This window comes from Pelmatolapia mariae, linkage group LG7 (assembly GCF_036321145.2).
Source record: "Pelmatolapia mariae isolate MD_Pm_ZW linkage group LG7, Pm_UMD_F_2, whole genome shotgun sequence".
Classification (NCBI taxonomy): Eukaryota; Metazoa; Chordata; class Actinopteri; order Cichliformes; family Cichlidae; genus Pelmatolapia; species Pelmatolapia mariae.
The window spans coordinates 37,310,758-37,332,365 of record NC_086233.1 but is presented as its reverse complement, the minus strand read 5'-3'; the positions used below and the strand labels follow the sequence as shown (position 1 = coordinate 37,332,365).

Genomic DNA, 21,608 nt, shown 5'->3' with positions numbered 1-21,608 from the left:
GTTTCAGTCTGACTGGATTTGCTCACAAACTCAGGATCTTTTTGTTGTTTCACACATGATGCAGGTTTCCACGTCTCTTCCTTTTCTTCTTCTTCCCCTCACCCTCGTGCTCCTTCATCCCGTCTCCCCAGTACATGGAGGCCATGTTCTGGCATTTCCGGGAGAGTTCAGCCATTGGTTGAACATGCGGACCATCATAGAGAAGCTGGTGAAGAGGAATCATTCTGTCACCATCTTAGTGCCCGATGCATCGCCGTCTGTCAACTACAACAACAGCCGCGACGCTGCCAAGTTCAACTTCCTGGTCTTCAAGGTAACACTGGCGTTTATACAGCATGTTTGTAGTCACCCAAAGAAGATCCCTGACAATCACTGACAATCACTTCCATGGATATTAGTGTTTTTCTGATGGCAATTTTCCTAGAGGCTTTCCTAGAGGAAAATAATGTGTTGATGCACTCAGGCTTTCTGCATCAATTTTAGATATTTATTGTTGTCTTTTCTCTGTTCCACTCTGTGGTGTCACAGTGCTGAGTTCTGTTAATATTTTGAGTCTTGGTTCAAGTTTTGATTTCATTTTTTCTGATGGCAATTTTCCTAGAGGCTTTGAATGTTTGTGATATTGCAGAAGTCCCAATCTTAATTATTCCTAATAATTGTATGAATTTTTCCTGTAGTATGCTGGTACCTGTTTTTTGTTAAAACTTTAGCCCACTGTGTGTTTACAGTCCTGTGAGAAGCAGGTTAAAAGTGTAAGTTCATGACAGCTGTGAGGGACCAAGCAGCCAAAGCATAGAGGACACAGGAAAAAAATGTCTTCAAAAAGGGTTTTCTTCATTTTAACCCTCAAAAAAGTTCAAAAGACAAAATTCAAAAACATAACTAGCAGGCCCATAAAAGAGGCCAACTAAATATAACTCTACAAAAAGTAATTTCCAGAAACTTAAACAAACAAAGTGGATACAATTTAACTCACAAACTGACCTAGATACGCAAGAGGGTAGCTTTTATAGTGGTTTGGCCAAACCATTTACACACAATAGGGGAAAATAAAAACACACACTAATATTAACTAAGCACAGAATAACATAAGTAAACCTAAAACACCCCTGTTCCTGATAAGCACATGGCTGGCCCTGCTGAGCAGCCATTTTGTTCTCAGGGTCCTCAGCCACGCCTTTTGCCCAGACAGGAAACAGCCACTGCCCAAACCCAGGTAACTCAAAGAAAGTGAAACATAATTAATATAACAGAAAACATTTTTAGAAAAACCACACAATGCTATTATGCGCGCGCCTCATAAAATCAGTGTTAGGTTTAAATAAAATGATTAATGAATTATATTAATGAAAAAAACCTGCAAACCAAACTAATAAAGTGAACAAATGGACTGATTTACCCATGTGTGGCTGATGCCATCACAACAGCACAATTTGAAACACACTGAACAAATATGGCTGAAGGGATTTCAGGAGAAATCATCTTCTCTCTGAAAAGAACATTGCAGCATGATTTATGGTTGCAAAGCTGCATCTGGACAAACCACAAAGCTGCTGGATGTCATGGTCTGCAACCTGCTGCCCAGCATTCTGTGTTTTTGGGTTTTAAAGTTCTGTTAAATTGTTTACTTAAGTTTACATTTCATGTATTAGTCTACAACTTCTGTTATAGCCTTTGTTGGTTGATTTTGGTATTTGTAGTAATCTTTTATTTTGAGTCCTACTAGTTTTTTCTCCTTTCTTGCTTATAGTAGTTTGCATTGTATTCCTGTTTTACTTTATCCTGCCTTCCCTGTGTTCCCCATGTTTAGTTAATGTTTTGCCAGTCTCTGTGTTCCCTTAGTGTGTTGCCCTCCTCTGTCAAATTGCTTGTATTAATTTCATTAAGGTGATTGTGTTTTCTCTGTTTAATTATTACTTCCTGTTTTACTTTGAGAGAATTTGTGCTCCTTGTGCTTTGCTTTTAGTTTTGCTTCCTTTGTCTAGTCTGCTCTGATTTGGTTCACCTGTGTCTTGTTCTCCACAGCGGTCTCCACTTCCCCTAATCACCCACCTGTGTGTGTATTAGCTGTGTCCCAAAACGTAGGCTGCATCCTTTGGAGGACGTGGCCTTTGCGGTCTACGTGGGCCGGGTCCTTCGAAGACCAAGAAGGCCGGAAGTGCGAGGCTGTAAAATGGGACAGTCTAGCCTTCAGATTTGCGTCACCGCTGTCTCGGTGGAGTTTAATAAACTCAGCCGTCTGCTCCTTGCTATCTAAAATATAACAGGACATTGGAGTAAATTCTCGACCATCTCATACTTCTGTTTAAGCAGTTTTCTGTTTGACGTTTATTCAGCTGTGTAAAAATCCCGGAGGAACCCGATGGATTAATAAAGTTTTATTTAATCTAATCTAAGATAATAACTTTGATCTCAGCCAAACTGATTTACTCCGGAACAAATAAAACACCGATAAAAGCCAAACAATTACATTTTTAAGTTATCCGAGTGACTTATATATCATGTTTAACCTGAGTAGCGAAAGACAGCGGGGTTCTGAAAACGATGAAGCCGGGAGTCCGCTGCTCTTGCCGGGTCGAGTGACCATTGAACCCCCCGGCTAGCTATCGAGCGGGTGGGTAACAGACGTCTCCGAAAACGTCGGAGCACTTTTGCAAATATGCGATGTCTTGATAAACCGAACAGATATTTAAAGTTTACACGGCTACTTTCTTGCCTGAAAATATGTTAAAAGTTTATTTTGTGACCCATAAAGATTAATAAGAGTAATATTAAAACTTAGTAGCGGCCGCCATTGTTGGAAACTGGAATTGGTTGGAATTCTGGGATATGGTGGGCCACGAAGGACACACCCGACCCATCCTTCAAATTCGGGGAAATTAAGGACGCATTTGTCGGCCGCATTTGAAGGAGTCGACGAATTGGGACAGCCTTCGTCGCCTGGCTGTGACGTAATCGGCCTTCAAATGCGGCCTCCGAAGGATGCAGCCTACGTTTTGGGACACAGCTATTGTCTCACTCTCCTTTTGTCAGAGTGTCAGTTCATCTTCCCTTTTTGTCTCTCAGCTCCAGTCCCTCCTTGCCCAAGTATTACTTCCCAGTTTACGGCTTTGAGTTTCGTTTTGTGCTTTATATTCTACATTGTATTTTTCCCTACAGCCAAATGGCTCATTGTGAGTTTACCACAGCCTGCCTTACATGTCTGCATTTGGTTCTTAACACACCTCACCCTTTGGAATTTGTGACGGTATACTCTAACCATAAAATGGACCCAGGCACTATCCCAGAGGAGTTTAGAGAAAAGAGAATTGTCCGGGAAACCAGTCATGAAGTTTCACTGATCGGCAAGGAGGTGGCTAGCAAAGGTGGACCACCTCTGGTGGTTTGGTCTGGGGCCAGCATCAATGTGGGAGGAAACAGGACAGCTCTGGAGGCCGCCATCAGTGAAGGTGACCGAGCACTATTGGTGGCTTGGCTGGACACTGATGGTGACGGTGAAGACCCCTCTGTGACTCAAATGCCATGGGACATTGAATTCTGGCTCAGGCCCTGCACTCTCAGGCAGAGCGGGAACCTTTGACTTAAGTGGCATGGGACCAATAGGTACTGCTGAGGAGCCAGGGGTATTGAAGACTTGGGGGACGTAAAAAGCTGATGCCAGCCCCAGCCGATGCAAGTGAAGGTTGCGTAGGCTAGGACTGGACTCATAGCTGACTGTGGAGGCTATGGCAGCGCCGCAGAACATGCAGATCTCCTTAGAGGCTGACGCTGCAGCTGGGACCCACCTGCCCCCCACCCTGGGAAAAAAAAATTGGGTGCAGGAACAAGCTGGACCCTAGCCACCCCCATTCAGGGAGTGAGGATGGGTGTAGGGTTCTCATACTCAGGGGAGGACCCGGGTAGATCATCAGTCTCTAAGAGTGCAAGTTGTAATACATAAATATTGTCTGGAAGGACCTGCACATATGCCCTACTAACAGTCTTAGGAATGCAGGCAGTGAACAGTGAACAGTAAACAGTCTCTGGGAATCCAGGCTCAGGAGCATAATAAGCAGTGCTCTGCTAGGGCTTGCTTGGGAATATCACCAATGGACTTAGAATGAGCTGACTGAGACACACAATGAGCAGTTGTTGATGAGACTCGGGTATGTTATTATTCATTTCTCAAAAACTTTAACAGTTTTAGCCCCTATAGGCTCAAACAATAATGGCTTGGCTTTAGCAGAAACAGTCTTTGAAGCACCTAATTCAGGTGAAGCAGTTATCATGTTTGCTAACTAGAAACAGAGCTCAGACTTTAAATGAGCAGAGGTAGAAAAAATAAGCTCAGGTAATTCATTATTGGAGAGTGAAACACTCAACTCAATTCTGACATCAGAAGGCTTTTTTTTAACCCAAACGGTAACCTCTATATACAATTCACCAGTCTCAATGTTAATACATACAAGAACACAATTATAATACCAGCTGAGTCAGAAATAGCTGATTTATTTATTACTCGCTTGAAAACAGAAAGGTTTATGTGACCATTTGCATTAGCTAGCACAGAGAATGAAATCGCTTCTGTAATACACCCAACACAATAGTTTATTTATTTACAGATTCATTAGTCTTCAATTTTTCCCCAAAAACCCAGTGGTGGATGGCATTACCTTGGCCTCTAGTAACACTGTGAAGAATCTTGGAGTCATTTTTGACCAGGATATGTTCTTCAATGCACATATTAAATAAATATGTAGGACTGCTTTCTTCCATTTGCGCAATATCTCTAAAATAAGAAATATTCTGTGTCAGAGTGATGCTGAAAACCTAGTTCATGCATTTATTACTTCCAGGCTGGACTACTGTAATTCATTATTATCGGGATGTCCTAAAAACTCCCTGAAAAGCCTTCAGTTAATCCAAAATGCTGCAGCAAGAGTACTGACTGCTTCCTGGTCCCAACTCTGGATAGCCATGTAGCCAGACTTCTAGAAATCTGCTCCATCCAAAGTGGGATGGATGCCGTCTCACCTAACAAGACCTGGTTTCCTCCAGAAAGCAGTGTTGGGAAGGAGCCTTTTAAATGTATTCCACTACAGATTACAGAATACATGGCACAAAATGTAATTTGTAACGTATTCCGTTACATTACTCAATGAGAGAAATGTAACGGAATACTTTGGATTACTTAATATATTGTCATGCTTTTTACAACTACATGAATGTACTATTGCTGTGTGATTTATTACTATTACTGAAGGCTACTCACCATACCAATACCAACTAGACTTTTAAATCTTAACATAAAATGAGTAACAGTAGGGTGGACATTAGGTAAGGCTGCACTTTTTGCAGTGATCTTGTATAGAAAACTATTTCTGTATCAGTAATATGTTTTCTTTTTGTCTGTTAATAATCATGTGGAAGTGATTGTGCTTAACTGTATGAAGCTTATTAGACATTATGAAACAGATGATACATAAAAGTGAATTTTGCCAAAGTGCTTAAGATACTTTTTAAAATTATTTTTAAAATTTTAAAAATGTTTTTTTTCTTAAAGAAATCTACTACATCATGTGTATTTTTTTTTAATGTCATGTGTCATTTATATTGCAAATATTAATCACAGTTAAATTAAGAGGGGATGTCAATAAAAACTCAGGAGCTGTGGTGTCATCAAGTACACCGCCATTCCAATTGTAGAATGATCGCGCTGCGTTCTTGGAAAGTCCAGACTCCCGTATGAACTGTGAAGTCCGGACTAGCGAAAACGTGATTACAGACTGGCGTACTTGAGTATTTAGAAACGGCCTAACAGTCTGCAGTCTATGAACTAACCTCAACTAACGCCAGCTAACAATGTTAGCTCGGTGGCCGTCATTAGCCTTCATTAATAGTAATAAAAATCACACAACAATAGTATATCGAAGATGCTGAAGTTTCGCCCATCCCATTCTTCTTATGAAGTGGTGTCCAACTAAGAAATGCATTCCTGCCTGTGCACTGCTGGCTCTGCTGTGCTGGCTCTGGGTCCATTGTGTAACTGACGCCACCAACATTAACAGGACACTTACATTAGCAGCCTCTTATTGCGTGTTTTGTTTGGGTTTCCAGCAATCAGAATCAGAGAAACTGTATTAATCCCGGATGGGAATTGAGTTAAAAAAAAAAAAAAAAAAAAGAAAAGAAAAAAAATAATTATTATCAGGATAATTCTGATAATAGATAAAATTATCCGGTCGTATTCGAACCCGGGCCGGCTGCTCTCAGGCATGCAATATACAGTGGCTTGCAAAAGTATTTGGCCCCCTTGAACTTTTCCACATTTTGTCACATTACAGCCACAAACATGAATCAATTTTATTGGAATTCCACGTGAAAGACCAATACAAAGTGGTGTACACGTGAGAAGTGGAACGAAAATCATACATGATTCCAAACATTTTTTACAAATAAATAACTGCAAAGTGGGGTGTGCGTAATTATTCAGCCCCCTGAGTCAATACTTTGTAGAACCACCTTTTGCTGCAATTACAGCTGCCAGTCTTTTAGGGTATGTCTCTACCAGCTTTGCACATCTACAGACTGAAATTCTTGCCCATTCTTCTTTGCAAAACAGCTCCACAACTGCCCTGTGACGGCCTCAGAGGTTGTCTAAGAGAATATTGGGAGCAACAACACCATGAAGTCCAAAGAACACACCAGACAGGTCAAGGATAAAGTTATTGAGACATTTAAAGCAGGCTTAGGCTACAAAAAGATTTCCCAAGCCTTGAACATCCCACGGAGCACTGTTCAAGCCATCATTCAGAAATGGAAGGAGTATGGCACAACTGTAAACCTACCAAGACAAGGCCGTCCACCTAAACTCACAGGCCGAACAAGGAGAGCGCTGATCAGAAATGCAGCCAAGAGGCCCATGGTGACTCTGGACGAGCTGCAGAGATCTACAGCTCAGGTGGGGGAATCTGTCCATAGGACAACTATTAGTCGTGCACTGCACAAAGTTGGCCTTTATGGAAGAGTGGCAAGAAGAAAGCCATTGTTAACAGGAAACCATAAGAAGTCCCGTTTGCAGTTTGCCACAAGCCATGTGGGGGACACAGCAAACATGTGGAAGAAGGTGCTCTGGTCAGATGAGACCAAAATGGAACTTTTTGGCCAAAATGCAAAACACTATGTGTGGCGGGAAACTAACACTACACATCACTCTGAACACACCATCCCCACTGTCAAATATGGTGGTGGCAGCATCATGCTCTGGGGGTGCTTCTCTTCAGCAGGGACAGGGAAGCTGGTCAGAGTTGATGGGAAGATGGATGGAGCCAAATACAGGGCAATCTTGGAAGAAAACCTCTTGGAGTCTGCAAAAGACTTGAGACTGGGGGGAGGTTCACCTTCCAGCAGGACAACGACCCTAAACATAAAGCCAGGGCAACAATGGAATGGTTTAAAACAAAACATATCCATGTGTTAGAATGGCCCAGTCAAAGTCCAGATCTAAATCCAATCCAGAATCTGTGGCAAGATCTGAAAACTGCTGTTCACAAACGCTGTCCATCTAATCTGACTGAGCTGGAGCTGTTTTGCAAAGAAGAATGGGCAAGGATTTCAGTCTCTAGATGTGCAAAGCTGGTAGAGACATACCCTAAAAGACTGGCAGCTGTAATTGCAGCAAAAGGTGGTTCTACAAAGTATTGACTCAGGGGGCTGAATAATTACGCACACCCCACTTTGCAGTTATTTATTTGTAAAAAATGTTTGGAATCATGTATGATTTTCGTTCCACTTCTCACGTGTACACCACTTTGTGTTGGTCTTTTATGTGGAATTCCAATAACATTGATTCATGTTTGTGGCTGTAATGTGACAAAATGTGGAAAAGTTCAAGGGGGCCGAATACTTTTGCAAGCCACTGTATGACTACATGCTCATCCAACTGAGCTAAACCTGCGCCCGACTGTGAGGGGATAGCCTACCATATGAAACCAGAAATGACCGCCGTGTATTCTATTTATTTCAACAAAGTAACTGTATTCTGATTACCACCTATTCAAACGGTAACTGTAACGGAATACAGTTATTCATATTTTGTATTTTAAATACGTAACACCGGTACATGTATTCCATTACTCCCCAAAACTGCCAGAAAGTTTCCCAATTATCTATAAAGCCCACATTATTTTTTGGACACCACTGAGACAGCCAGCAACTTAAGGAGAACATGCAGCTAAACATGTCACTTCTGGTCCGATTGGGGAGGGAAAACATTGTTTTGGCAAAGTTACCCACAGATTCATTATTAACTTTAAGGACCTCCAATTGACGTAACCGGGTGCCATTACTGCCAATGTGATTATATTTTTATTGAATTTATGTTTACCCTTAGCCAGCAGTTTTAAATTTCCCTCAATGTCGCCTGCTCTGGTTCCTGGAAGACAGTTGACTATGGTTGCTGGTGTTTCTAGCTTCAAGTATCTCAGAACAGTTGGATTCTGATGACACTATATTTCTTCCATAACCAATTACCAGATTTTGATCCCCAGCGGGTGTGTCACCAAGTGGAGAAGAGCGGTTAGACACATGAATGGGTTGGTGGTGTACCAGGGGCTTCTGTTTAAGACTATACTTCCTCCTCACTGTCACCCAGTTATCCTGTTTCCCCGGCTGCTCGAGACAGTCTGCTAGGGGATAGCTAGGGGGGCCTATGCTACCTTCAGCTGCACCAGCTACAGGGGCCTGGCTAGCAGCGGGTTTTTCAAGGGTGCGAAGCCGAGTCTCCAATTCAGTAATGCTGGCCTCCAGAGCTGCAAATAGGCTACATTTATTACAAGTATCATTACTGCCTAAAGGAGGCAAAGGAGTAACTAAACATCTGACACAATGAGCAGGAAAGTTTAGGAGAGACAGGTGAAGAAGCCATGCTGCTAGCAAGTCGACTATGAGCTAAGCTAAGTTAGTGAATCCCTAAAGACATAGTAAGTGAATACTGTGACTATAAATTAGACCATAATTACACTATGAAATAAGAAGTTTTCTATAAGTTTTTAATTAAATTGGCTAAGCAGAGAAGCTACACATGATTCCCATGATGCATTGAGTATTCCTTCTTCAGTCACCTCTTTCACTCACTATGTGTTTATAGACCTCTCTGCATTTAATCATTACTTATTATTAATCATTGGCTCTCTTCCGCAGCATGTCTTTTGTCCTGTCTTCATCCCTTCACTGGTTCTGCTGGAGGTTTCTTCCTGTTAAAAAGAAGCTTTTTCGTTCCCACTGTCGCCAAAGCACTTGCTTAAAGGGGGTCGTATCAATCAGAATCAATATGAGAATATTTTAATAGTAATAATAATAATTACAAGACAATAACAGTAACACACTAAACTGATTAAATAATACAATATATTACAAAGTTAAATATCAAGAATATTACCGAGGTGAAATATATATGATTGATATTTAACTCTAACCTGTGAAACTTTGTCATTTGTTATTTTATTGTAGAGCATGTGCAAAAGGGTGTAAATATTGCAGTGTGTACTGTGCATTAGATGAAGGAGTTGTACAAGAGATGGCCACGGGCAGGAATGATTTCCTGTGTCGTTCAGTGGTGCATTTTGGTAATTTCAGTCTTTTCTCTGTAGTATTATTGTAGCGTCTACCTTGCAATATAAAGCACCTTGAGAAGACTATTGTTGTGATTTGGCGCTGTATAAATAAAATTGAATTGAATTGTTGCTGGACGATGGTCGAAAAAAATGAAGCTGATAGAGACCCAACATCAGCAGGTGAGGGTTGAATGTCAGTCAGACAGGTGTGCCACTAACCGGAGCCCGGCTTCCTCTTGGAATAAGGAGCTAACCAGGCGGTAGCCCAGGCAGTGCGACCTACGGTGCTCATGGCGGTGTCGAGCCAGGAAAGCTGAGCAGTGGCATCAAGGCAGAAGAGCAGTCTTACAGTGGAAAGGAAGTGGTGTGGCAAGTGCAGTGTTCTTTCTTGACCACAGATGCGGGATAATCTGGGAAAGGTTCCTCATCCTCTGACCACTGGCTTGCCAAAAAGGATGCAGGGCCAGGCAAAGAAAAAACAGTCTGTGGAAATAGTGACGATGCGGAGCCAGTGAGGGGACTCGTATCAATTCTCTTGTGGAAACCAAGAATGTGTTTAGAAATCCTAGGCAACTGAAGTAATCATGGGTTGTCCCTGAGGATGGCGTCAATGCCTGTTAGCCCGACTGATAGAATCTTTAAATCAAAGGACTTGTGAATGGGAATGCAATCCTGAATAATCTTTCCACCTTCTCTCCAAACTCCTCTGGAATAACATCTGCGGGGGCTGTTTTATGGTTAGAGTATACTTTCACAAATTGCAAAGTGCGAGATGTGTGAGGAACCAAATGCAGACATGTAAGGCAGGCTGTGGTAAACTCACAATGAGCCATTTGGCTGCAGGGAAAAATACAATGTGGAATATAAAGCACAAAATGAAACTCAAAGCCGTGAACTGGGAAGTAATACTTGGGCTAGGAGGGACTGGAGCTGAGAGACAAGAAGGGAAGATGAACTGACACTCTGACAAAAGGAGAGTGAGACAATATGCACACAGGTGGGTGATTAGGGGAAGTGGAGAACAAGACACAGGTGAACCAAATCAGAGCAGACGAGACAAAGGAAGCAAAACTAAAAGCAAAGCACAAGGAGCACAAATTCTCTCAAAGTAAAACAGGAAGTAATAATTAAACAGAGAAAACACAATCACCTTAATGAAATTAATATAAGCAACTTGACAGAGGAGGGCAACATACTAAGGGAACACAGAGGCTGTATCCCAATTCAGGTTCTGCAGCCTTAAAGTACGCAGCCTTAACGGTCCTCAAGGGTCGCGTACTCAAAGACCGCTAAGGCCGGAAGTGCGAGGCTTGTGAAATGGGACGGGCTAGCCTCCGTCGCGCTGTCCAGGTTGCCTAGCAACCATGATACTAACCGCTGGAAACGTGTCATACAGCTTTATTTGACAGAAATGAAGGAGAACATATTTTGTTTATTTGTTTGTTTGTTGTTATATGAGCTTTGTGTGTTTTGATAAGTATCTGAAGCATCTCACTTTGGTAATGTAAATATAATATGGCCAATATTACAGTTATTATATTTATCATTATAAGTTATTGCAGCAGTGAGTTTGAACTCTGTGTCAAATACTGAGCTTCAGTAAAGATTCAGGTTGCAGTTATTTATATTTCCTTTTTTTTTTTTTTTTTTTTTTAAACCTGTCCCCTTTGGTTCTTTTGCCATCAGAATTATTGTCTAAAGGCGAAGAAAGATGCCCAACGGATTTACTTTACCAAATGGACCATCCCAGCCTTGCCGTAATGGTCCATTTGATTTACCTTTTATTGTTTATTTTATTTTATTTTATTTTATTTTTTTTACTTGCTAGATACGGGACAGGAGAAAAGAAAAGGGAGAAAGAAAGAGGGGGGAAAAAACAAAACAAAACAAAACAAAAAAAAACAGCGGAGAAGAGGGACGGGGATAAAGGGCAAAAACCAAAAACCAACAAAATAAGCAGACAAAAAATACATATATCGATCACCTGTTGAGAAAGAAAAAAGAAAACAAGCAGAAGAAAACGAGAGTAATAGAATAAACAACATCACAATGATATATGGGAATATAACACTAAATACTTAATATTAAACATTATTGTGCAGCACGTAAGATCGACAGCGCACAGTGTGCTTTGAGGTAGGAGCCAAAAAGGGTGTAGTTTGTGTGTGTGATCACCTGTGTGTACACCTGTGAGCATGAGCGCGCTTGTATTTAAAAGGTTCCTTAATGTAATGATCTGCTAGAGGGTGTGGGGGGCCACAGTCCCATCCTCCAGGGCATGAAGCAGGTATGGAGGAGATCAAAACTCCAGACATCCAGAGGCCCCCAGAACACAAGAGACCAAGGAAGACCAACAGAGGGGCAGCCGCGCCACTGTCCCAGAAAGAGCTGAGGAGAGTCCCAGATGAGGGATCACTCAGCAGCCGCGGAGCAGAAGCCAGGGGGGGGTTGCAGTGACGTGCCCGTGAGCTCCGCCGGCAGCCAGCTGTGCCTGAGTGACCGAGCCCCAGGCCGAGAGGCAGTTATTTATATTTCCTATCACCTTAAATCTTCACTCAAAGACAAGTATCTTTGACAGTGTATATGTAGATGTATTATATATAAGAAACAAATGTTGTTCTTTCAGTATGTTGGCATTACTAAATTTGGCTCAATGCTTACATATATGTGTAAAAAGAAAATGTGCGAGCTGTGATAACTGTTTCTGATAAAATGAAGAGTAGACTGATATATTAAATATTCCTTTATTGGGTGAGAAAATCAGACCATGTCATAACTGCTTTAAGTCATACAGAATAGATATCAGAGCCTTAAACAGGCTGACTTCTGCTAAATGGGACAAACTGGGCAGAAAGTATACAAACACATAACATCCTTATAGAATATGATGTAACACTATAGATCAACTTACCTCAGAATATATAAAGCATATAAACAGTTACAGCAATATGATGCAACAAACACAGCAGTACTACTAATCCAAAATACTCAAAGCTTCATAGAACTGAAACAAACATTTACTTTTAGGTCCATTCTGCTGCTGATACATACTTTAGGTTTCTGAATATTAAACTTGTTGCTGCCTTTCATAGTGTTTAACTTGAAGGCCCTGAGTACTTTCTCCCACACTGAAAACACTGGAATGATAACATTATTTGAACATTACCTAATAAGACTGATTCAGGACAGACAATTAGTTATTTTAAACTTTTCTAGCAGTCCTTCACAAACAGGGAACAGTCTGTCTATTCTCTCCATCTGTCAGCTGCTGCTGGCTCTTCCTCCTCCTCTTCCTCACACACTGCTGAGTTTGTCCTGGTGGATCATCAGGGGTGCAAAGCCTCACAGATGATGTGCAGCAGTGGGTCCCTCAGTCTGTCCTCACTCTGGACACTTGCAGTTGTCACACATGGAAATCAAATGTGTGATAAGCTGCAGGATTCAAACACAAGTGTAACTTATAAATACATGTTCATACTTTTATTACACAATCAGAGAGAAAGAAAAAGAGAGAGAGTGCAGGACAGACAGACAGGTGACAGTCTCAGGTGTATACACTGCTACAAAACAGCACAAGAGAAGGAGGATTTAGTGTTTGTGTTATTACGAGTGCTACACAAGAAGAGTTCCCAGATGGTACAGTGGACACATGTGTGACTCCTGTGATTAAAGCATCTTTCTTTCAGCTTAACGAGTGAACCGTCAGCTCGTTCAAACACACGTTAAAGTCTGTTTGGCTCGACACCACCGAACAGAGGCAGCAATATAACATAGCTAACATTAACAGTGCAGTGAATCCTGCTTGTGCCGTGATATTCAGGACTGCAAACCGAGCAGCATTCACTGACTTTCGGCTTGTTGTGTTTGTGGATATATGACTGACTTTAATTATCCATAAAATCATCACATTCTCTGTAAGATTAAGGTCAGCTATTGTATTATTATATTTTAAAGGCTTTAAAACCAAATAAACGCTGAAAGTACAAACATCGCTAATGGCAAATAACTTTGCCGACACGTGGCCAACAGTAATGTTTTAATGTTCCTCATTATTAAACATTTGCACATAAATAAGTGACATAATATTCAGTACTTACTTTTATCAGTTTACTCTTCGGCCGCTACGCTTCTGCCGTCTGCGGCAAAATTATCCACACCGACTGCCGCGCTATGAATTGTGGAATATGTTGGGCCACGAAGGCTACACCGCCACAGCCTTAAAATTCAGGGAAATGAAGGACGCATTTGAGGGCCGCATTTCGAGCAGCCTTTGAATTGGGACAGCCTTCGGCGCGCCGCTCTGACGTAATTGGCCTTAAAATGCAGCCTTTAAGGCTGCAGACCCTGAATTGGGATACAGCCAGAGACTGGCAAAACATTAGCTAAACATGGGGAACACAGGGAAGGCAGGATAAACTAAAACAGGAATACAATGCAAACTACTATGAGCAAGAATGGAGCAAAAACTAGTAGGACTCAAAATAAAAGATTACTACAAATACCAAAATCAACCAACAAAGGATATAACAGAAGTTGTAGACTAATACATGAAATGTAAACTTAAGAAAAATTCTAAAGATGTTTGAACCTAATTTGAAAACCCAAAATACACAGACCACTGGGCAACAGGCCCAAGACCATGACACTGGATTAAGGTCCTTTGGACAGACAAGGCCAAAGTGGAGATGTTTGTCCATAATGCACAAAGCCAAACACAGTATATCAACATAAACACCAGTTGCATGAGGCTTTTATTCCATGTTTCATGACCAGAGGTGGGTCGAGTATCCAAAAGTTGTACTCAAGTAAGAGTAGCATTACTTTAAAATATTATTACTCAAGTAAAAGTAAAAAGTAGTCATCAAAAAAGTTACTCAAGTAAGAGTAAAAAAGTACTTCGCGAAAAGACTACTCAAGTAGCGAGTAACTGTTTGAAATGTCAGATTTATTTTATAAATAAATGCTATCAGACAAACAAAAATAAATAAATATACAAATTTTAGTATTTTCAAAAGGAATATATGTAAAAACATCAACAAAATAAGGCACAACAATTCTAATTTCCAGATTTCAGTTTTTCACAACATAAAGCTATTTTCACCAATACCTACAGTAAATAATATAAATATATAAACAGTGCAAACAATTACCTGTGACAAGATATGCTGTAAACTTTATTTTCATTTTTGCTCCAAATGACACAGCAGCCTCAGAGAAACATTAGCATGAGGCATCTTCAACATATGTACATACAAGGGAGCTCAGTTTACCATAAATTGTATGGTTGTGCATCTATTTCTGCATATTTAGCAAAAATGTGCCATTTCTTCACTCAGTGAAGTGATGGTTAAGCTTCAGCAGCAGTTTGCTCTCAAGGTTCTTTCTGTGAAGCTGTAACCGTTTAGCAGTGAACAGGAGTCCTGCATGACTGAGAAGTCCTTCACAAGCTCCAGATGCAGGAAGAGCTGTATTGATTTTGATCGACAGCTTCTTGATGTGAGGAACGCCATGCAATAGATCCACACCTCCAGTGAATGGACATGAAAAGTACCTCTCCAGCTCCCCTGCTTCTGGCTTTCCTGACCCCATGGATCCATCATCTTCGTCGGTTAGGCTGCTGTTTGTGCTGGCCTCATCCAGCTTTGTGTCTAGATGATGTCTGATGAAGTTGAGACCTGTGGAAAGATGTATGGTTTTCAAAAGAATTAGGTCTGGTCATTATAGTGCTGTATACACTGCCAAGCTGCGGATGTTTGTTTGGAGCTAGCCTCCAAAAGCTGGGCATACACTGTGCGATTTTTGGCCCATTTTGAGCCTATTTTTCAGTCGCGCAACCGTTTTGGGGATCGGCCTGAGTTTTGCCTTAATCGTGTGTCGTGCAGTGGGGTAACGAAAAGCAGTTACACCTCACGACCAGCTCCCAATCACCAATCGTATGGTCGCAAGATAATCAAACCTGTTTGAAATCCTGTCGCCCCTCAACGCAGCCTCTCACACTGCGCACGCACAAACACAGAAATGAAAGTGAAAAGGTGGAGCAGCACGGCAGTGCAGCGTGTGATCTGGACACAAGAGATGGAGGCACAACTTGTAGAACTTTGGAAAACTCATCCGAGTACGTAAGCGTAGAGCTGCCACCCAGGCAAAAGAAAAATAGAGCTATATCACGTTATAACGTGAAAAGTTTATTGTTCTAACAATATACTTTTCATGTTCGTGCAATATAATATTTATATTGTATGAACGTGATAATTATGTATATTGTAATAACGTGATATTATATTGTTCAAACGTGAAAGGTGTATTGTACTAACATGATAGTATATTGTACAAACATTAAAAGTATATTGTTAGAACAATATACTTTTCACGTTATAACGTGATATAGCTCTATTTTTCTTTTGCCTGGGTGGCAGCTCTACGTTTACGTACTACGCTTCCGTATCCGAGGCTTTTTAATGTGGCCTCACAAAATTATCACGACTACAACAACCATGAAAAGAGTTGGATGGACATTGCTGCTGATTGCAGCTGCCTGGTCAGTGTTTTTCATTAGTAATTTAGCAAAGTTGATGGTGGTGGTGGTGTGTGTGTGTGTGTGTGTGTGTGTGTGTGTGTGTGTGTGTGTGTGTGTGTGTGTGTGTGTGTGGATAGAGACAGGGAGAGCGATATACAGATTTTGTATGATAAGCTTCATGTTATGAAGGCACAGTTTGAGCACTCAGGTCGCATCAGAGCATCAGGCCGTATAGTGTGAGACCCTACATCGTGACCTATGAACTTCTAACCCCTGCGATTCAATTGTACAGTTTGAGCAGGAGCTGAATAACGTGACTGAAAAAAATCGCACAGTGTATGCCCAGCTTAATGCAGACTGTTTAAACTAAACAAGCTGCTGTTTCACATAATAAAGCCTGTCACCCGCAGTATTGCCTTCTGTTTTAACAGTTAAAGCAGTAGAGCTGTTTGCATGTGCGTGGAACTCTAGCGTCATTAACCAGGCTAGCTGTTAGCTTATAGCTCACGCTAGCTAACCAGCGAGCAGTTAAAAGGACAGCCGAAGCTGCACAAACCACCCACAAACTTAACTCACTACAACGTAGCGCCGAAAATATGACTCGCAGCTCAAACTTGACATAGCTGCTGTAACATAAGACTGACATCCAGCTAACCACAGCTAAAAAGATATTTAGAGAAAACTTACCGTTTCCTCAGGTTACACGAGTTGAGTTGTTTCACGCTGAAAAGTTGGTTTGTTTTGGCTCTCACTGAAGACACCGACACTGAAGACATAGCTGTTGTTTTGTACTGCTTTTCCTCTTCAGCTCTAGCGTAGACAATTGGCTCTGCCATGTTTTCATGTGTTTCTTCTTTCCGTGTGTCCGCTACGTTGAAACACTTGGGCCGCTCTGCCCGCCACAGTTTCAAACTGGTCATGTGACTGCATGGCCACATCTGATTGGTAAAAAAAAGTTACCGGAAACTCCACTGGCGGCATGTTATCTAATGTGTTAAACTAATTATTTTTAAAAAAGTAATGAGTCGAATTTTGCAAATGTAGCGGAGTAAAAGTACCGTTTCTTCTTCACAAATGTACTCAAGTAAAAGTAAAAAGTATCGTCCAAAAAAGGTACTTTAATGGTACATTCTTTTCAAAAACTTACTCAAGTAAATGTAACGGAGTAAATGTAACTCGTTACTACCCACCTCTGTTCATGACTTATTTTATCTTGTCTTTAATCTCCAGGCTGACAGTTTACACACCATTACTGGGCAGTAACTAAACAATAAACTTGATCAGGTGTTTTTTCTCTTGCAGGTGTCATATAGCAGGGAGGAATATGTGGGCACCATGCACGAATTCATCCAGTTCTCCATGTACGAGTCACACACCTCTTCACCGCTGCAAAAGATCATGAAGATGAACTATTTCATGGGCCGCACCCTGGACTTTGGGAAGCAGCAGTGTGATGGGGTGCTGAAGAACCAGCAGCTGATGGCGACTCTGCAGGACAGTGCTTTCGATGTTATCCTACAAGACCCCCTTGCAATGTGTGGCGACTTGGTGGCTGACATGCTCGGCGTGCCACTTGTCCTCTCGCTGCGCTTCAGCTTTGGCAGTGTTATGGAGCGACACTGTGGCCACGCCCCGTTGCCACCATCTTATGTTCCATTAGCTCCTCTTCCATACAACGACCGCATGACGTTCACGGAGAGACTGATCAACATGGTGACATATGTGGCGTCATCCACGCTAACTGAACTTGCCTGGAAGCTGTCTGTGAATAAATACTATAGTGAGATCAAAGGTCAGAGGTCACATCATAATGATGTCATTATCTGATACACAGTGGTGGGAAAAAGTGTTTGTCCCCCTCCTGATTTACTATTTTTTGTATGTGTGTCACTCTTCAATGTTTCAGATCATCAAACAAATTGAAATATTAGACAAAGATAACACAAGGAAACACAAAATGCCGTTTCTAAATGAAGGTGTTTTCTATTAAGGGGAAAAAATCCAAACCTACATGTCCCTGTGTGAAAATGTGATTGCCAGATTACCTAATAACTGGTCGGGGCTCTCTTTGCATTTGGGCAGCAGGCTGCATTTGCAGTAACTGGCAATGAATCTTTTACAGTGCTGTGAAGGAATTTTGGTCCACTCATCTTTCCAGAGTTGTTGTATTTCAACCAAATTGGAGGGTTTTCAAGCATGAACCACCATTGTAAGGTCATGCCATAGCATCTCAATCGGATTCAGGTCAGGACCTTGACTGGACCACTCCAAAGTCCTTAGGAACTAAGTAAAGCGCCATACAAATACAGGCCATGTTACTTTTACGTCAGATGTACTGGGACACACACTTTTCAAAAAGTTTAACTTTTGTCCCATCAGTTCACAGAGTATTGTCCCAAACTCTGGAGGATCATCAAGATATTTTCTGGCAAAACTGACATGAGCCTTTATGTTCCTTTTGCACTGCAGTGGTTTTCGTCTTGGAACTCCGCCATGCAGGCCATTTTTGCCCAGTCTTTTTTATGGTGGAGTCATGAACACTGACCTTAACTGAGACAAATGAGGCCTGCAGTTCTTTGGATGTTGTTCTGGGGTCTTTTGTGACCTCTTGGATGAGTCTTTGATGTGCTCTTGGGGTAATATTGGTCAGCCTGCCAGTCCTAGAAAGGTTCACCACTGTTCCATGTTTTCTCCATTTGTGAATAATGGCGCTAACTGTGGTTCGCTGGAGTTCCATAGCTTTAGAAATGCTTTATAACCTTTTCCAGACTAAAAGACTGCATTTTAACTTTACTTGTGTTATCTTTGTCTAATATTAAATTTTTTTTAAGATCTGAAACAGATAAATGTGACAAACATACAAAAAAAAAAAGGTAATCAGGAATTGAGCACCCTTTCTCACCGCTAAATGTGAAATTTAGGAAATAAAAGTAGCCAACTACAAGCTTTTATTTTGAAGTCATATCCCTTCTTTCCTGTATGGACAGGAACTCCCAGCAGTGTGTGTGAGACTATGGGGAAGGCCGACGTGTGGCTCATCAGGACGTTCTGGGACATCGAGACGCCACGGCCGACCCCACCAAACTTCAAATACGTGGGCGGTCTACACTGCAAACCGGCCAATCAGCTGCCAGAGGTGTGAGCTCTGATTGCACACACTTTTATTCTGAAGTGGGACAGGTGAGTGTTGATGTAATGATGATGTCACATCTTCCAGGACCTGGAGGCATTTGTGCAGAGTTCAGGTGATGCCGGCATAATTGTGGTTTCCTTCGGCTCCATGGTAACCAACCTGACGATGCAGCACGCTAACATCATCGCCACCGCCTTCGGTCAGATCCCACAGAAGGTCAGAAGCTCCACCCACTCACAGACAAACAATCAGGGACTGGGCTGTCAGCAGATATTGATTAAATCATTGATTACTTTCTGCAATAATCATCAAAAAAATAAGGTGGTTTGTTTCATCTTTGACTTGAGGAGTGTTTTCTTCCTTTCAGGTGATTTGGCGTTACCGTGGCGAGCCTCCAACTGCATTGGCGCCAAACACGAAGATTTCTGATTGGATCCCTCAGAACGACCTGCTGGGTATGACTCATTCATGATGTCATGGGATTTTGAAACAAAAGCCCAATGAGGCCTCTTATTTTTCTAACTTCCTCAGGCGGATTGTGATGTTCCTTCACAATAAAAGCTCTGCATTTGTTTGTCCTCAGGTCACCCAAAGACAAAGGCATTCGTGACACACGGCGGCACTAACGGTCTGTATGAAGCCGTGTTTCATGGTGTCCCTCTGGTGGGCGTGCCGCTGTTTGGCGATCAGCCTGATAATCTCGCCCGTATGAGCCGCCTCGGCACCGCCATCGTCCTGGATTTCAACCATCTGACAGCTGAGGAGCTGGCAGAGGCGCTGCACGTCGTCATAAACCAGCCAAGGTAAAGGTGATTTTAGTGTGGAATTGTGTTTGTATATTTCCTGTTAATAGTTTAGTCTTTGTACATTTGGACCTGTTTAATAACATTTTATGTCCTGTCTTTGACCCCATTCCTTCACAATAAAAGTGCACTACTGTTTAACAGTGAAACTGTCATATGACTTCCTGTTTGTTTACCATGCACAGCTACAGGACCAACATGCAGCGTCTGTCAGCGGTGCACCGCGACCAGCCAGTAACGCCACTGAGTACCGCCGTCTTCTGGGTGGAGTTTGTGATGCGACATGGTGGAGCTAGGCATCTGCGGTTGGCATCATACGACCTGAACTGGTTCCAGTACCACAGCTTGGACACCGGTGCTGCCCTGCTGGTCGCTTTGATGACCGTCGCTGCTTTGTGGTGGGTGGGGATACGCTGCATCCTGCGGCAGTGCAGACGGCAAGCAGGAAGAGAGAAGAAGGACTGAAGAGAGATTTCCTGTTTGCACCGTCCTGTTGGTATTTACAAAGGAGAGTCTAGTAACAAGACTATGTACGAAAGATGGGAAACTTTATCAACTGACCCTGTTCAAGGCACAAAACATAGGGAGGAGAATATTTAAATTAACCCATGACCTGATTTACAGACCTTTGCAAGACACTATTTACTGCTGATTGCAACAATATTTAACACATAAAAACAAACATGTTTTTTTGTGCCTGATATTGAAATGAACTGACTACGCCAGTGTTTAGTCTGTGTTTAACAGGTTAAACACAGATTAACTGGTTTCATCTTCATTAAGATTTAATATCGAAACTTTTCAGAATCCCTTTCCATCACTAATGGTGTTCCACAGGGATCCATCCCTGGACAGATTTAATGACTCCTTGGATACTAGATAGAATTTTATCACAATGCTGAGCACATATCAATATAAGTTTTATGCAGAAACAGTCTATGTTGAAGCTTCAGTGTTTTTGTTTTTTTTATTACAAGTGATTCTTTCCCTGCTCACCTTTGTATGTAAAAATCGGGATGGTCTGCCCTCATAAGCTGAAGAGAGCAGCATTGTGCAGTCTTTATGAGTTTACTGCACTGATTAACCAATCACATCCACGTACAGTCAAACACAGTGCTCACATAAAGCTCTCCTTTTCCACTGGAACATTTTCAAAGATTATATTTATGTATCAGAGGTCACACCTGCACCAGCATTTCTTAATCGCTGTATCTGTGTATTCTGGCTATGCATGTTGATTGTGCAGAAGTCTCCTTGGACAGAAAGCTCCTGATCACAGTGAGAAACCTGTAAAACTAAAGGATGTGGAAATAAACTGCTGTACTGGAGTTTTTCCTGGGTGCTGTGTGGTTCACTACTCTAAATGTAAATGTTACTTAGAGTCAGTCACACTGCAGAGGGTTTCCAGCAAACACAGTTACCGTGAGTGGCTTTATTTATATTTTCACAGACTAAGTCTGATAATGAAAAAATTTGCAGTTCTGAACCTGCGGTTGAAGTCACCTGCTGTAAAAAATGTTATCTGAACTGAGCACTGACTCTGATGAACCTCTAAGAAATGA

At 41.8% G+C, this 21,608-nt stretch overlaps 1 protein-coding gene across 1 annotated transcript; it reads left to right on the top strand.

Annotated features, from left to right (window-relative positions):
- Positions 1-26: 26 nt before the first annotated feature.
- Positions 27-21,368, top strand: LOC134631049 (UDP-glucuronosyltransferase 2A2-like). The gene is made up of 7 exons (XM_063478977.1): positions 27-313; positions 17,413-17,902; positions 19,098-19,246; positions 19,328-19,459; positions 19,611-19,698; positions 19,827-20,046; positions 20,232-21,368. Exons 1-7 carry the CDS (start codon positions 56-58, stop codon positions 20,509-20,511), a joined length of 1,617 nt encoding a protein of 538 aa, XP_063335047.1. The 5' UTR covers positions 27-55; the 3' UTR covers positions 20,512-21,368.
- The last annotated feature ends 240 nt before the right edge of the window (positions 21,369-21,608 follow it).

Bases quoted from the DNA above. Each gene is read 5' to 3' on its own strand.
- LOC134631049 (XM_063478977.1), top strand. From the start codon at position 56: ATGATGCAGGTTTCCACGTCTCTTCCTTTTCTTCTTCTTCCCCTCACC. The intron at 17,903-19,097 runs GTCAGAGGTCAC...CTGTATGGACAG, and splicing joins ATACTATAGTGAGATCAAAG to GAACTCCCAGCAGTGTGTGT. The intron at 19,699-19,826 runs GTATGACTCATT...GTTTGTCCTCAG, and splicing joins CCCTCAGAACGACCTGCTGG to GTCACCCAAAGACAAAGGCA.